The sequence below is a fragment of the Dendropsophus ebraccatus genome, chromosome 15, assembly GCF_027789765.1.
Source record: "Dendropsophus ebraccatus isolate aDenEbr1 chromosome 15, aDenEbr1.pat, whole genome shotgun sequence".
In the NCBI taxonomy this organism is placed as follows: Eukaryota; Metazoa; Chordata; class Amphibia; order Anura; family Hylidae; genus Dendropsophus; species Dendropsophus ebraccatus.
Genome location: NC_091468.1, coordinates 70,130,221 through 70,145,890, shown reverse-complemented (window position 1 = coordinate 70,145,890; position 15,670 = coordinate 70,130,221). Strand labels below are relative to the sequence as shown.

The 15,670-nt window shown below is 44.8% G+C and overlaps 1 protein-coding gene across 1 annotated transcript; it reads left to right on the top strand.

Moving 5' to 3' along the window:
- The first annotated feature begins 416 nt into the window (after positions 1-416).
- SOD2 (superoxide dismutase 2) lies at positions 417-7,257 on the top strand. Its single transcript, XM_069954342.1, has 5 exons — positions 417-552; positions 2,943-3,136; positions 4,086-4,202; positions 6,306-6,485; positions 6,917-7,257. Exons 1-5 carry the CDS (start codon positions 524-526, stop codon positions 7,060-7,062), a joined length of 666 nt encoding a protein of 221 aa, XP_069810443.1. The 5' UTR covers positions 417-523; the 3' UTR covers positions 7,063-7,257.
- The last annotated feature ends 8,413 nt before the right edge of the window (positions 7,258-15,670 follow it).

Below are 15,670 nucleotides of genomic sequence, written 5' to 3'. Positions count from 1 at the left end.
ACGGGAGGAAACCATCACACATGAGGTATATGGGAGGAAAAAGAGCATGACACTGGCCCAAAAACGCTGCATTGTGAACATTTTCCTACCTAATAACTGCTAAACTATTTTTAGAAAAAACGCAATGGGTTGTTGTTGTTTTTGGCATTATTCACACCTTTCTAATCCATCCTCAACGCCAAACTAGGCAGTGACTAGGAAAAGGGGGGGGGGGAACCTAAACTCCCGACCACTGCTGCAGTATACAGACAGCACATCACTCGCATTGCCCCGTTATCTGTGCACGTCACGCCGGTACAATCCCGCACGTTTGACGCATCCGCACGCGTGCTATACGGACTATATACTATGTACACCACTGCGCAAGCGCAAAGCTTCAGACAGACCTGTACGAGGGAAAGGGGCGTGGCTCGCGCGCGGCCCGGAACTACATTACTGAGCACGGGGGCGGAGCCTCGGCAAGGACGGACAGTGCACGCTGACAGTGACAGGAGCTGCGGTCGCCTCCTTGCGCCGTATCAGTATGTTGTGTAGACTTAGCGTGTGCGCCAGGTGAGTGTTACACGTGCCCGACCACAGCTGTGCGCCACCTGCCCCCCACATAGACGGTGTGGGCGCCTATCTGCTTGTTGTATGTAGTGAGGGGCAGCGGCAGGTTATGTAAGTGTGGACTGTGTCCCTCCGCCCCTCATGTCTGGTGTCATAGTCCTCACTGGTGACCGTGTATCACAGACGTCAGAGCAAACATTATGGTGATCAATATTGATGTGTGATTATAGATAAAGAGACGCAGGTGTAGATGCAGCTGGGATTCCTTGTAGCCCGCCGCCGCTGTCCCCTACCGTCTCTGTCTATTGCCGAGCAGCTGCATGCAGGACATGAAGACTGTCACCTGCCACCAACCCCCATGTTCCCTTCTGTGGCCGTCACTTGTAAATGTGCGGGCAAGGAATCAAAAGGCCCATCGCTTGCTGCCATTCTAATGGTTCAGCCTGCCGTGTGCTGTGGTGAGCTCCCCCTGGTTGCCAGAAGCTGCCATACCATACATTGTCCCTGCTGTGCTGTACGAGTGTGCTGTGGCTAGAAGCCACCATATCATATGCCGCCATACCATACATTGTCCCTGCTGTGCTGTACGAGTGTGCTGTGGCTAGAAGCCACCATATCATACGCCGCCATACCATACACTGTCCCTGCTGTGCTGTACGAGTGTGCTGTGGCTAGAAGCCACCATATCATACGCCGCCATACCATACACTGTCCCTGCTGTGCTGTACGAGTGTGCTGTGGTGAGCTCCCCCTGGTAGTTGGAAGTCGCCATATCGTACGCTCTGTCCCTGCTGTGCATGTGATATGTGAATTCATTTCAAGGAAACCCTGAAAATAAGATCGAGTACATCTTTGGGAGCTAAAATTAATGCAGGACGCTGTCTAATTTTCGGGGAAACACAGTATGACATCATACATATGACATCCTACTGTCTCTGGTTACATCCAGGACCAATATTGCCAATAATAATACTGATATAAGGGCCAAATAATACAACCACATAGTGACTGAATAACACCGCCATACACAGACCAATACCGCACCCACACTGACCGTATAAATACATATAGATGCCGGTCTTACACAGACCATAGGTGATTACAGTTCAGTTACCTCCAGTTATTACAGGTGAGGCCCAGACCGCCATGATAACTTCTTTAAGGGGAATGTCCTGGGCTAAAGCACTGGAGGCGGGCCGATGAACCCCCAGCGGGAGGAGACCCCCACCCCTCTTTGACACTGAACCATTAGAATCAATGGAGCTGTATTATAGAGGGGCTGGGGGGGGGGGTCAGCCCGCCTCCAGTGCTTCAGCCCAGGACTGATGGTACATTCACTTTAAACCACAACGTATCGTATCAGTATCTTAAAGTGTTCCTGTCACAGTGGGAAGCTTCTGGATTAGCAGTGGATCTCGATGTTTATCCAGACGTTCAGGTCTCCACGAACCCCCATGACCCCCATTGGACCCTCAGGACGTCACATGCATTACCGTCTCATTGCTTTTCCTTATTCATGGAGACCTGAACTCCCAGATTAGCAGTGGATCTCGTCACTGATCCAGAAGGCTCATTGTGACAGGATATGTGACCTAGTTGCTGGACGGCCCGGGACATCGCTGCAGTCACTGATTGGCTGAGGGCATTTTCCTACTAGTGGTGACGTCATCGGAACTCATGGGGGAAAAATGCCTTTTGGAGGGAATCCTGGAGCCTGTGACTTCACTGGCACGATGAGAGGTAAGCAGTGATTGTTTAAAAACCTTTCCACCAGTCAACATAATAGACATTCCTCCCTAGTAATATACGCTACAGTCCTAGCAATGATTAAAGGGGAACTCTGGCTGACTTTTTATTTTTATTTTAAATCAGCTAGTACCAGAAAGTTATATAGATTTGTAAATTACTTCTATTTAAAAATCTCCAGTCTTCCAGTACTTATCAGCTGCTGTATGTCCTGCAGGAAGTGCTGTATTCTTTCCAGTCTGACACAGTGCTCTCTGCTGCCACCTCTGTCCATGTCAGGAACTGTCCAGAGCAGCAGCAAATCCCCATAGAAAACCTCTCCTGCTCTGGACAGTTCCTGACATGGACAGAGGTGGCAGCAGAGAGCACTGTGTCAGTCTGGAGATGGAAGTAATTTACAAATCTATATTACTTTCTGTTGATTTGAAAAATAGAATTTTTTGCCGGAGTACCCCCTACACAAGTATTGAGATGCAGTCAGCAGATTGTACACTAGAGATTGGTTACACCATTATATGTATAAGCTTTAATGATGTTTGGGAATGTTTGGTGCAGTGTATCTGACTTGTATCTCAGCCTCATACAGCAGAATGGGTTTGTCTTTATGATGAGATAATGTAATACTGACCAGTGTTTCTTCTATATAGGACAAGCCTTAGACTTGCACCGGCTTTGGCCTCCAGACAGAAGCATTCCTTGCCCGACTTGCCTTATGATTATGGAGCGCTGCAGCCCCATATCAGTGCGGAGATCATGCAGCTCCACCACAGCAAGCATCATGCCACGTATGTGAACAACCTAAACGTGGCCGAGGAGAAATATGCTGAGGCCCTGGCAAAAGGTAAGAGACTCCTGTGTGATCCAGGCAACCACCCTCTGGGGGTCATTCTCTATCCTCCATCACAGCCTCCATCATGTTGGTATGGCTGCAGTTGCATTGTTTTTCAGTTTGTATTTGGTGTGTTTGCATTACGTTTATGGCCTCCACTTAAAGGGTTTAGCCAGCGTTAGAAAAACATGGCTACTGTGCTGATGGTAAGTATACATTGCTGATGTGTTGGTGTATGGAAAGTGGCAGCACAGATATATGTACACCTGTGCTGTCATTTTACCTTCTTTAAATGGTTTCACAAATGATACAGGCATTGTTTGTGCGGCCTGGCTTCTCGATAAATTATGCCGGGTAAAGGCACTGCAAACGAGAGCTGATCTTGATGATCGGCACTCATTTCTATTCTTGCACAGCCCCTTGTCACATCATGTAAGAGGATCCTAACAGTGGCCTCCCTTATGCATCGACTAATATGGAATCCATGTAACAGATACCTTGTCAGCTTTTCCATGATTTATTTGTTGAATGGCTGCCATTATATCCTGCTACTAGGCGAAGATGGCGTCTGTTTAATGGATTAGTCATGGAAAGCTGCTAAGATATATGGTAAAAACATACCATATAGTGGCATCTGTCATCTATAGTCCAATATGGTGACCTCTTACCTTTGGCTGTGCAGGCAGGATGTGAATTCTGTTTTTTGCACTAGCTAGAAGCCTGAAGATTCCCCATCCCTGGTGTAACAGGCCCTAAAATACTATAGCGGCCATCTCTTCTTGCCTTTCATTATGGTTAGCATTCACAATATTGGGAGAAGAGACTTCTGATCTTATATCAGAATTTTTTTTTTGTTTTTTTACCAGTTTTTTCTTTATTGGGATTGATTACATACCACAGCTTAGATTGACCAGTTCTGATGTGCTTCCTAAAAGCATAACCTGTTGTAATTCATTTGCAGGGGATGTGACTGCTCAGGTGGCTCTTCAGCCTGCTATTAAATTTAACGGTGGGGGACATGTAAATCATACAATTTTCTGGACAAATCTTTCTCCCAATGGCGGTGGAGAACCTCAAGGTCAGTATGTGTGTTTGTACCATGTAAAAGTATTGTCTCCATATAGACTTAAATTGTCACTGCCCTTTAAAATTTTTTGCAGAAATCAATAGTCCAAGCGATTTTAAGAAACTTTGTAATTGGTTTATTAGCCGAAAAATGCATTTTTATCATGAAAAAGTAGTTTGAAACTCTCCCCCCTGTCGTCATGGTTTTCTATGGAGAGGGGAGGGGTGGAGGGAGATGAGGCACGAAAACAGGACAACAAAGAGTTAATTTACAGCTACATCACCGGGCTATCTCATCTGAAGTAAGCACCTGACCTATCTGACCTCTGAATACCAGCTTTCACACAGCTCCCGCTGTGTAATCCTTTGTTCTCTGCTGGCGACTAATCTCCCTCCTCCCCCTCCCCTCTCCATAGGTTACACAGGGCTCGACTGATGTATAATAGTCAAGATTTCCTGATAATGAGCAGTGAAGGAGAGGGGGGGGGAGACCTGGGGAAAGTCTTTTTGAATGCAGATAATGGCATATTTGCCTAATAAACCCAGTTACAGAGTCCCTTAAAATCGCCTGGACTATTGATTTCTGCAAAAAAACAAAACAGACAGTGACACTTTAAGGCTGCAAATGCATGCATCTGAAACCACAACCCCCTCTGAATTGTCCAGTGGCTGCACGGACACCGCACTAGACTTCCACCGTTTTGATGCTTGGTTTCAGATGCATTGATTTCCAAGTATGTTGGACCACAGCCTAAGGGCCCTATTCTACCGGACGATTATCGTTTGCATAATCGTTAACTACCGCTATTGCGAAAGACCTGAAAACGTTCACTCATTTCCTTGGAACAATAATCGTTACTTATGATCGTATTTGCGATAGTTTTTTCTTCGCTATTGCTTTCGTATCTACTGCGAACGACCGAACGACGTCTTATTCAATGTGAACGATTTGCGAACGAGCAACGATAAAAATAGGTCCAGGTCTTATAAAGCAATCAACGATTTTTCGTTCGATCGTTAACTGCATTTCAACCGAACGGATATCGTTTAGATTCAAACGATTTAACGATAATCTGAACGATAATCGTCCGGTGGAATAGGGCCCTTAAACTGGTTGTCCAACCAAAATTAACTTGTCCCCGATTTACAGGATAGAGGACAAGTAAGATTGCAGGGGGTCTGATCTCCGTACCCCTCGCCAATCTCTGTTTGGCCCCCCGGCTTCTTTGTTATGAATAAAGCCACGGATACGGCACGTGACCAGCTGCTCTATTCATTCCTAAATTTCTTTGGGAGCCGCCAGTACAGCACTCGCCTCTTTTCAGTGGCTCCATAGGAGTGAATAGATCCATGGGTCACGTGCAGTACCTGCAGCTGTATTCATAACAAAGAAGTTGGAGGCCCGATCTGGAGATTGCCGGGGGGACAATTTAGTTTTGGGTGGACAACTTCTTTAAAGTGTACCTGTCATGATAGCCTGCTGCCGGATCAGCGCAGAGTTCTTATGTTTATCCGGAAGTTTGGGTTTTCATAGATACTAACACGCATTGAGGGTGCGTTCACACGTACAGGAACTGTAATTTGTGAGATTTCCCCCCCATTGGATCCAGTGGTGGCCGTGTGCTCTTCGGTCTCATTGCGTATTTGTATTTATGGAGACCGAAACATTCGGATGAACAGAGGAACTCGCCACTGATCTGGCAGCGGGCCATCATGACAGTTACTTTTTAAAGAAGCTGTACCATCAAGTACATTCTCTTTAATATAACCCAGAGATAGAACGGCGCTGTCACGTGGAAGCCAGTGCCGCGGTCCATTTTTTGAACCGCGGCCTGGTTCCCGTGTACGGAGTTGTTCTATCCACGGTTACCGGGCCTCCAAATGGGGGCGGGCCGGCTCGCCTCCTGTGCTTCAGCCCTGGCCCGATACCCGTGGATAGAACGGCGCTATATACGGAAACCCGGCAGCGGTTCAAAAAATGGACCGCAGCACAGACTTCCCCGTGACGGCGCCGTTCTATCGCTCGATCATATTAAAGATAATGTACCTGATAGTACATCCTCTTTAAGTTTTATATGACTTTCTGCCAATAAATAAACAATTATGTTTACATCAGGTGACCTGTTGGAGGCAATAAAGCGAGACTTTGGCTCCTTTGAGAAGTTTAAGGAGAAGCTGTCCACTGTGTCAGTGGGAGTCCAGGGATCAGGATGGGGCTGGCTGGGTTACAATAAAGAATCCAATCGCCTACAGGTTGCTGCCTGTGCCAATCAGGACCCTCTCCAAGGAACAACAGGTGAGACCTTACAGATAGTTGTCATCTTAAAGAGACTGTGTCATGAAAACATTACCTAGTGTTTTAAGGGGGCCACATCACCTAGATATATATATAATTATATAATATTATTTTTATACTGTTCAGAGTCAGGTACTGAAACATGCTCTTTTATAGAGGTCGTTCTTCATCTATATACTGGTGTCACCTGTCACTGTACTCCTGTCTGTATTATCTATATACTGGTGTCACCTGACAATGTACTCCTGTCTGTGGTATCTATATACTGGTGTCACCTGTCACTGTACTCCTGTCTGTGGTATCTATATACTGGTGTCACCTGTCACTGTACTCCTATGCTATAGCATTGTGTATGGTTAGTTTTGGCTTTCTTCTGTAGAAATCTATCCTTTATTGTCCACTGACAGCTGCCTTCTGTTTTTCGTTTCCAGGTCTCGTCCCTCTTCTGGGTATCGATGTTTGGGAGCACGCTTACTACCTGCAGTACAAGAACGTTAGACCCGACTATATGAAAGCAATCTGGAACGTTATCAACTGGGAGAATGTAACGGAAAGATATCGAGCCTGTAAGAAATGAACTTCTCCGCTCCGTCCTTGATCAGCACTTAGAACCCATTACGATTGTAGGTGCTGGGCTCCTGTAGACGTTTGGTAATTCTTACATGAACATATAAGCCTTCTCATTCAGAGCACTGACAGCACCTGTTACATTTCTGGAGACGTCAAGAGTTTTGCTTGATTTCTGCTAATAATAAAAGTGGCCGCCATTAGATGTGGAATGTTGCTCCAATGTATGCTTGTTACTTTTATTGGGCAACACGACATGGCCGCATGTGCGGGGGCATGTGATCGCACAATACTTTGCCGCCTTCACCGCACCGGTGTGTGTGTGTAAAGGTCACATGCCTCTCCACACTCCGCCATGTTACAGGTGGGATCTCTGCAGTGACGGCACAGACAGGCTAGCGAACAAGGAGTCTGTGAAGTCTGCCATAGAAGTCTGTGCCTTAAAGGGAACCAATCTGGGCTGATTTGGTTCCCTGCATCACTGTATAAAGCTGCTGTGCAGCTCACTGCACGTACCGGCCACAGCTGCCTCAGCGGCAGCTTTATTCCCCAGGCCCGCGTCAGACAGAGGCGGGCAGGTAGTCATCTGGACAGCTCCCTGCCCGTGTCTAGTCACCGCTCTCTGCCTGTCAGCGCGTTCGTCGGGGATGATTGACAGGAAGAGAACTTATTTTATGTCACATTCCCTGATTTAGATTTTAAAAGTTATAACGACAAGGGACACTTTAAAGGTTTTGTCCAGGATTAGAAGAACCACAGTTTTTTTCTTGCAAAAACAGTGCCGCTGTTGTGTATGTATTGCAGTTCAGCTCCACTCACTTTTAATAGCACAAAGCTGCAAAACCGCACCCAGACTATGGACAAGAATGGTGCTGTTTCTGGAAGAAAGCCGCCATGTTTTTGTAAATCTGTATAACCCATTTAATCATGTTGAGATCAGGGGTCTTTGGAGAATATATCGCTTCATGGACTCCTTGTTCTTCTTTACGCTGCAGATACTTTAAAGAGGACCTGTCACCCCCCGTTCCTGGGTGACAGGCTCCCGACCCCCAGCTAGATCCCCTTATACTCACCTCGCCGAGTCCCACTCCCAGAGCCGGTCCCGGGACGGGAGATATCCTGGTCAGAAGCCGGCCCGCGCACTGTGGAGATAAGTCCGGCGTCCATAGAGAATGAATGGAGCCTCATCTCATCTCTGCAGCGCGCGCACGGCTCCATTCATTCTCTATGGACGCCGGACCTATCTCCATAGCGCGTGCCGGCTTCTGACTGAGATATCTCCGTCCCGGGAGCGGGATGAGGTCAGTATAAGGGGATCTAGGTTGGGGGTCGGGAGCCTGTCACCCTGGCACGGGGGGTGACAGGTCTCCTTTAAATAGATAGCGTCATTCCCCCTTACTCTATGTGCAGTTCTATTACCATCCACAATCCATATATCCCTGTATAAAACTTGCATGTGTCTAATTTCTGCTATAAAAACCCCATAGAAAACCTCTCCTGCTCTGGACAGTTCCTGACATGGACAGAGGTAGCAGCAGAGAGCACTGTGTCAGACTGGAGAGAATACACCACTTCCAGTACTTATCAGCTGCTGTATGTCCTGCAGGAAGACTGGAAATTTTTAAATAGAAGTAAATTACAAATCTATATAACTATCTGAAACCAGCTGATTTGAAAGAAAAAGTTTACTGGACAACCCCTTTAATCTTCCCGGCCACTCCATAGCCCACAGCTGTATACCTAATTCTAGGCAGTCCCTGTGCTTAAAAACTGCAAAGTATAAAAGATCTGAAACCCTGGCATGGACCCTGGCATATGGTTAATTATAGTCACTTGTTCTACAGGACTGTTTAAAAAAATTACTAAGATACAATACTGTTATATAAAACTCCTGTTTTGAATGTTGATCCAGTCTGATCATCACTCAGAGGGGTTATCCAGGGAGAAGAGACCCTTCAAGCAGCCATGTTTTTCAAACGCTGGATAACCCCTTAACCCCAATTTTCTAATACACACTACCACCACTATTACGCACCTTGGCAGCGAGCAGGGGGGCGGCCCAGGTGATCGCTAGATCTGGGCAGCCCATGGAAGATAGTGATGGTCTGCTGCTGCCGCTCCTATTCCCCAGGGTGACGGCAGCAGATCGTTGCTATCACAGTCGTTTGTTTTTCAACATGTTGAAAGACAACAATCAGCCGGTATCGTTCATGTCGGCTGATCACTGTCTTCTATTACACAAGACTGTTATCGGCCGAATACGGCCAATAATCGCTTCATGTAATAGGGCCTTTCGCCTCAGTGTTGAGAATGAAAACTCAGGATTATTATATAATCCTGATAGACAAATAGAAAATTAGGGGGAAAAAAAGTCACCAAAAATTCCTAAAAAAAAAAATAGTTTGGATGTTTTTAATGTTAAATATAACCTTCTCATTTTGTTAACACCTACCCTTTAAGGGACTCTTATCTTACACTGGATCTATATTGGGAAACAAAGTTCTACAATTCCCGATAACTCTCCCTTCCTCCACATCTAATCCTTACCCTTAGCTAAACTTAAAATGAGCATATGTGTTTTCTCTACTGTACAAACATGCGTAAAACTATACTACACAGGGAAATGGCAATACTCATAAAGGTAACACCAAGGGCATAACCTCTAATAAGGCCCCCAATAGCCACTTATAATACTTGTGTTTTCTCATGTGGCCATTGGCCGCCCTCAGAGCTGTGCTCCCGATTAGCTCACGTCTATTTTAATTATTAGAGCCACTACAAGATTGCATTAGTCTAACGTAATGAAGCACTAAGCTTGTACGGCCACCAGGTGGCGCTATAAACCCACTGAAACTTCTTTGCCGCAGGTTTTCTCTGAGGTGTAAAATAAAGTGGCCATATCCGTTACTAAGTCAAAGGAACTTCTGTTTTCCTTTCATCCCGAGTTACCAGAGTATATACCGTAATAGCTTCACTAGGACAAATATTTAAAATTCCTCGCCAGTGAAGTTACCAGCTTTGAACTCATTTGTGTATGTAACAGCCAACATTCAGGCAAAATTTACAGGGACGCTCGTTGCTATGGAGTTGAGAATTTTTATGTCGCTCTAAGGCAGACCGATGCCACTACACGCCGTCCATTAGCTCATTTTTTCTTTTCCTTTTTTTTTTTTTTATTTCCACAAAATTTTATAATGGTGAAAGATTTTTGTACTGATGAAGTTTACTTTTAATGGGCAGGTTTAAAAAAAAAAAAATGTTTTTTTGAAGCAAAACTACGGTCACGGCCATTCTCTTTTCATCAGACAACGCTACCCTAAGGAGCCAGTTGGATTGAAATGGGGGTTAGGTCAGGACAAATAATTCCGGCAGCGCTCCTGCCATTAACTGATGTATTGAGAAGCTCCTGAGGCAGTGGGACCCCAACTTTGGCTACTTTTGACTCCCTATCTCCCCATCCACATCAACACTGCAGGCTCCGCCCCCTCCGCAACGTTGTAAGAACTGGATGGAGCTGAATAAGGATTTCAGTAAGTTCACTACATGTGGGCTAAACACCACACGTTGTTCTCCACATTCGCCCAACTTTTCCTGCAAGGCATCTTAATGTGGAGAAGAATGACGTGTGTTTAGCCCACATGCAGTGAACGTCCCTCTTCAGCTGATCTGGCCAGTTCTGATGACATCACAGAGGGGGTGGGGCCTAGGGCTCCAGGTTGGCACATTCTGATAAAGTTACAGAGGGGCCCAGGCATTGATGGCGTCACTTAGGGGTAGGGCCCACAGTGCTGATGTGGGTGGGAAGATGGGGCATGGGGACTGTGAAGCCCTGCCCATACGGCACTGTCCACCAACTATGACATGCATTTATGAGTGGAGAGACCACCAAGAAATCCTTTATACGGTAAGAAATGAAATGTCCAGAATATAAGCTTAAAGGGAATCTGTCACTAGCTTTCTGTTGCCTTAAATGAGAGCAGCCTAAACTAGTGAAAAAAATGCTGAACAGATCGGTGTATTACTTACATCAATCTGTTCAGCCGTTCTCCTAATATGCAGGAGAATAGGATTCTTGCCACACCCCTCCCCCCGCCCTCCAGCTGCTGATTGACAGTTTACTGCCTATACACAGCATGAATAGATAACTGCCAATCAGCAGCAGGAGGAGATGTCTGGATCAGCTGCACAGAACAATGTAAGTGATACATCAACCTGTTCAGCTTTTTTTTTTCTTTTTTTTTTTTTTTAAAGAAGGTCCTCTGAAGTTAAATTCCTTAATCTCAAGGTGAGAAAAGTTGTCACTGTAAACTTGTTGATACAGAATGTGAGATCCTGGAAGTGACAGCCCTGAATAGTGCGATCATGTATTCACCATCAGAATAAATGAATGGCCTGGGGATAGACATCTGCTCTGACAGGAGATTACCTGTGTCTGGATGGATCATTCTCACCTTCCATCCCACCAGGCACCTTCTGCCCGTGGGGGCCACTGTCTCACATCTATTGTACTTTTATGTATAGTTGCCAGAAATATTGTCATTTAACTCCACTGTAAAGTGTTCACTAAAATGGAAAATATTGGCATTAGATGCCAGGTTAATTTACAAAAGTCACAAAAGTGTCTGTGCACCAACACTGACCAGTAATGTGTCACTACACCGACCGATAATGTGTCAGTACACCAACCAGTAACATGTTCCTACACCAACCAATGTGTCACTACACCAGCCGATAATGCGTCACTACACTGACCGATAATGTGCCACTACACTGACTGATAATGTGTCACTACACCGACCGATAATTTGCCAGTACACCAACCAGTAACATGTTCCTACACCAACCAATTATGCCCAATCTCAGGTCTCCTACTGTAATGAGGAGTCAAACAGAAGTTGTTTGTGCTAAACTCTGGCCGCCTCACCGCTCCTTCCTCTTCCATCTTCATGAATAATCAATGATGCCCGGCCTCCTGCTCGCTCAGCTGTCAGCCAGTGTCTCTGATTGCAGATCAGTCCTTTGTTGTCAGGTTATGTCCGAAAGAAACAGTCAGATATAGTTTCTATAGTTTTTAGAGTCCAAATGTTTTTGAGCTGTGGTCTAGGAGTGAATCACATGTCTAGAGACCACCAGCAGTCCTTTCTTTGGTTCAAATCTCATTCTTGTATCATTTTTAAGGCTATGTTCACACACAGTATTTTGGTCAGTATTTTGCAACCAAAACAAGGAGTGGATTGAAAACACAGAAAGGCTACATTCACACACTGTTGAGATTGAGTGGATGGCCGTCATTTTATGGTAAATAATTGCTGTTATTTTAAAACAACGGCCATGTCAGATATTAAATGGATAAGAACATATACTTAACTTATCTTAGCCATTATTATTATATATCCTTCTATAGCTATATACATTCTTATTATATATCATTCACTATATATCCTTCTATAGCTATATACATTCTAATTATATGTCATTCACTATATATCCTTCTATAGCTGTTTACATTTTTATTATACACTCAGCGGCCACTTTATTAGGTACACCATGCTAGTAACGGGTTGGACCCCCTTTTGCCTTCAGAACTGCCCCAATTCTTGGTGGCATAGATACAACAAGGTGCTGGAAGCTTCCTCAGAGATTTTGGTCCATAGTGACATGATGACATCACACAGTTGCCGCAGATTTGTCGGCTGCACATCCATGATGCCAATCTCCCGTTCCACCACATCCCAAAGATGCTCTATTGGATTGAGATCTGGTGACTGTGGAGGCCATTGGAGTACAGTGACCTCATTGTCATGTTCAAGAAACCAGTCTGAGATGATTCTAGCTTTATGACATGGCGCATTATCCTGCTGAAAGTAGCCATCAGATGTTGGGTCCATTGTGGTCATAAAGGGATGGACATGGTCAGCAACAATACTCAGGTAGGCTGTGGCGTTGCAACCATGCTCAATTGGTACCAAGGGGCCCAAAGAGTGCCAAGAAAATATTCCCCACACCATGACACCACCAGCAGCCTGAACCGTTGATACAAGGCAGGATGGATCCATGCTTTCATGTTGTTGACGCCAAATTCTGACCCTACCATCCGAATGTCGCAGCAGAAATCGAGACTCATCAGACCAGGCAACGTTTTTCCAATCTTCTACTGTCCAATTTCGATGAGCTTGTGCAAATTGTAGCCTCAGTTTCCTGTTCTTAGCTGAGCGGAGTGGCACCCGGTGTGGTCTTCTGCTGCTGTAGCCCATCTGTCTCAAAGTTGGCCGTACTGTGCGTTCAGAGATGCTCTTCGGCCTACCTTGGTTGTAACGGTTGGCTATTGGAGTCACTGTTGCCTTTCTATCAGCTCGAACCAGTCTGCCCATTCTCCTCTGACCTCTGGCATCAACAAGGCATTTCCGCCCACAGAACTGCCGCTCACTGGATGATTTTTCTTTTTCGGACCATTCTCTGTAAACCCTAGAGATGGTTGTGCGTGAAAATCCCAGTAGATCAGCAGTTTCTGAAATACTCAGACCAGCCCTTCTGGCACCAACAACCATGCCACGTTCAAAGGCCTCACATCACCTTTCTTCCCCATACTGATGCTCGGTTTGAACTGCAGGAGATTGTGGTAACGTGCAGTTGGACAGGTGTACCTAATAAAGTGGCCGGTGAGTGTATATCATTCACTATATATCCTTCTATAGCTATATACAGTATTATTATATATCCTTCTATAGCTATATTCATTCTTATTATATATCATTCACTATATATCCTTCTATAGCTATATACAGAGATGTCATTTGTTCCATTTGGGGTATGTCGCCGTATACTGATGTATATACCATACTATAGACTTTAGCATAATTCCAGCAGAACGCTGCACCGTCTATTATGTGACCTCATATTTCCATACAAATTCTATATAAACATGTATGCGGAGTAGGAGGGGGGGCGGCCGTCAGTAGGCTTCCTGACAATTATATTACTATTAGAGGGATCCTGAATGACGGGGACTCACAAACTTCTAAAGACGTCCGTGTACAGAGGAATTATTCAGAGAGTGAGGGCCACATAGGAGCGGCTCTTGTGCCAACTCTTTGAAAATGACATCTGAGGGAGCGACCTAGAGGCCCAGTCACACATCAATGGCTTCCCTTGTACAGACTGTAGATCAGGGATGGGGAACCCTCAGCCCCCCAGCTGTGGCAAAACTATAGAGCTGTGGGTGTCCGGGCATGATGGGAGTTGTAGTTTTGCAATAGCTGGAGGCCGGCAGGTTCCCCATCCCTGCTATACATGGTGCTGGCCGTTGGACATTGTGCGAAAAGGAACCAATATGAGGTTTTGTTGTATTCAGTCTCAGTTGCGATTTCAGTGCATACAATCCATAGTACTTTGTATTAGGAGCGTTTTTAAGGCTGGATTCACACTATGCTTTGAATAAACATTTGGAAAAATGAATATATTTATTTGTGTGCATCTGTTTTGATCCGTTTTTCTGATCCTTTTTTTTTTTAAAAAGGATCAAAACGCATCCATCTTCTATGGCGTAAACCAAAATGTGGTCGATCATGTTTTTGTGTACGTTAAAAAACGTGGGTTTTGATCCTTCTCTTTTATAGTGGAAATCAATGGAAAAACAGATCAGAACTAATGCATCAGTTTTACAACTTTTTTTTTTTTGTAAAAACGGATAGAAAAAAACCAGTGCGAACCCAGCCTAATTGTGTGTCCCTATATTTGTATTTATGTATTCAATAAAGATATATAAGGCCACGTTCACACACCCGTAGTGCAGTCCGTGGTCGGAGATCTGTGCCACAAAAAAAACAGTCCGCATTACAACATGTCCATTTTTTTGCGCCACGTGTCACGGCCCCGTATACATGTATGGACGTGTGAACGGGGCCATAGTATAACGTTGGTTTCATGTTCTTTCCGCAATTGCGGACAGAACAACAGACGTGTGAATTAGCCCTTATTATTATTGTGCACCTCACCATTTATCATCATTTTTGATGTGCTAGCTCTTATATATATGACATGACTTAGGGCGGTATTACACGGAACAATTATCGTTCGAAAGATCGTTAAATCGTTCGGATTTAAACAATGATCATTTAGTGTAATAGCAGACAACGATTAAACGACCAACAAGAAAGCGTTGGTCATTTAATAGAATTTGGACCTATTTTTATTGTTGATCGTTCGCAAATCATTTGCATGTAATAAGACGTCGTTCACAGTAGCGGCGAACACAGTGGTGACGGCAAGACGAACGCAATGACTATCATAAGTAACAATCATTGCTCCGTGTAATTGGGAGAATAATTTCAGGGCATTCGCCATAGCGGTCGATTGAGATCGTTAATCGCCAAAAAATCGCTTTGTGTAATAGTACCCTTATTCCATGTGATTAGGGTTCTTGTATTAGCGCTGTGGTACTATGTATGTGTCCACATAACAGCTTTTTTATTCCAGGTATATTATATGGATATGTATATGGATATGTACTGGATATGGATATGGATATGTACTGGATATGGATATGTATATGGATATGTACTGGATATGGATATGTATATGGATATGTACTGGATATGGATATGTATATGGATATGTAC

What these genes read in the sequence shown, in the direction of transcription:
- SOD2 (XM_069954342.1), top strand. Translation starts at nt 524, where the DNA reads ATGTTGTGTAGACTTAGCGTGTGCGCCAG. An exon ending in AGACTTAGCGTGTGCGCCAG is followed by an intron (nt 553 to 2,942) that starts GTGAGTGTTACA and finishes TCTTCTATATAG; the next exon opens with GACAAGCCTTAGACTTGCAC. An exon ending in TGGCGGTGGAGAACCTCAAG is followed by an intron (nt 4,203 to 6,305) that starts GTCAGTATGTGT and finishes TGTTTACATCAG; the next exon opens with GTGACCTGTTGGAGGCAATA.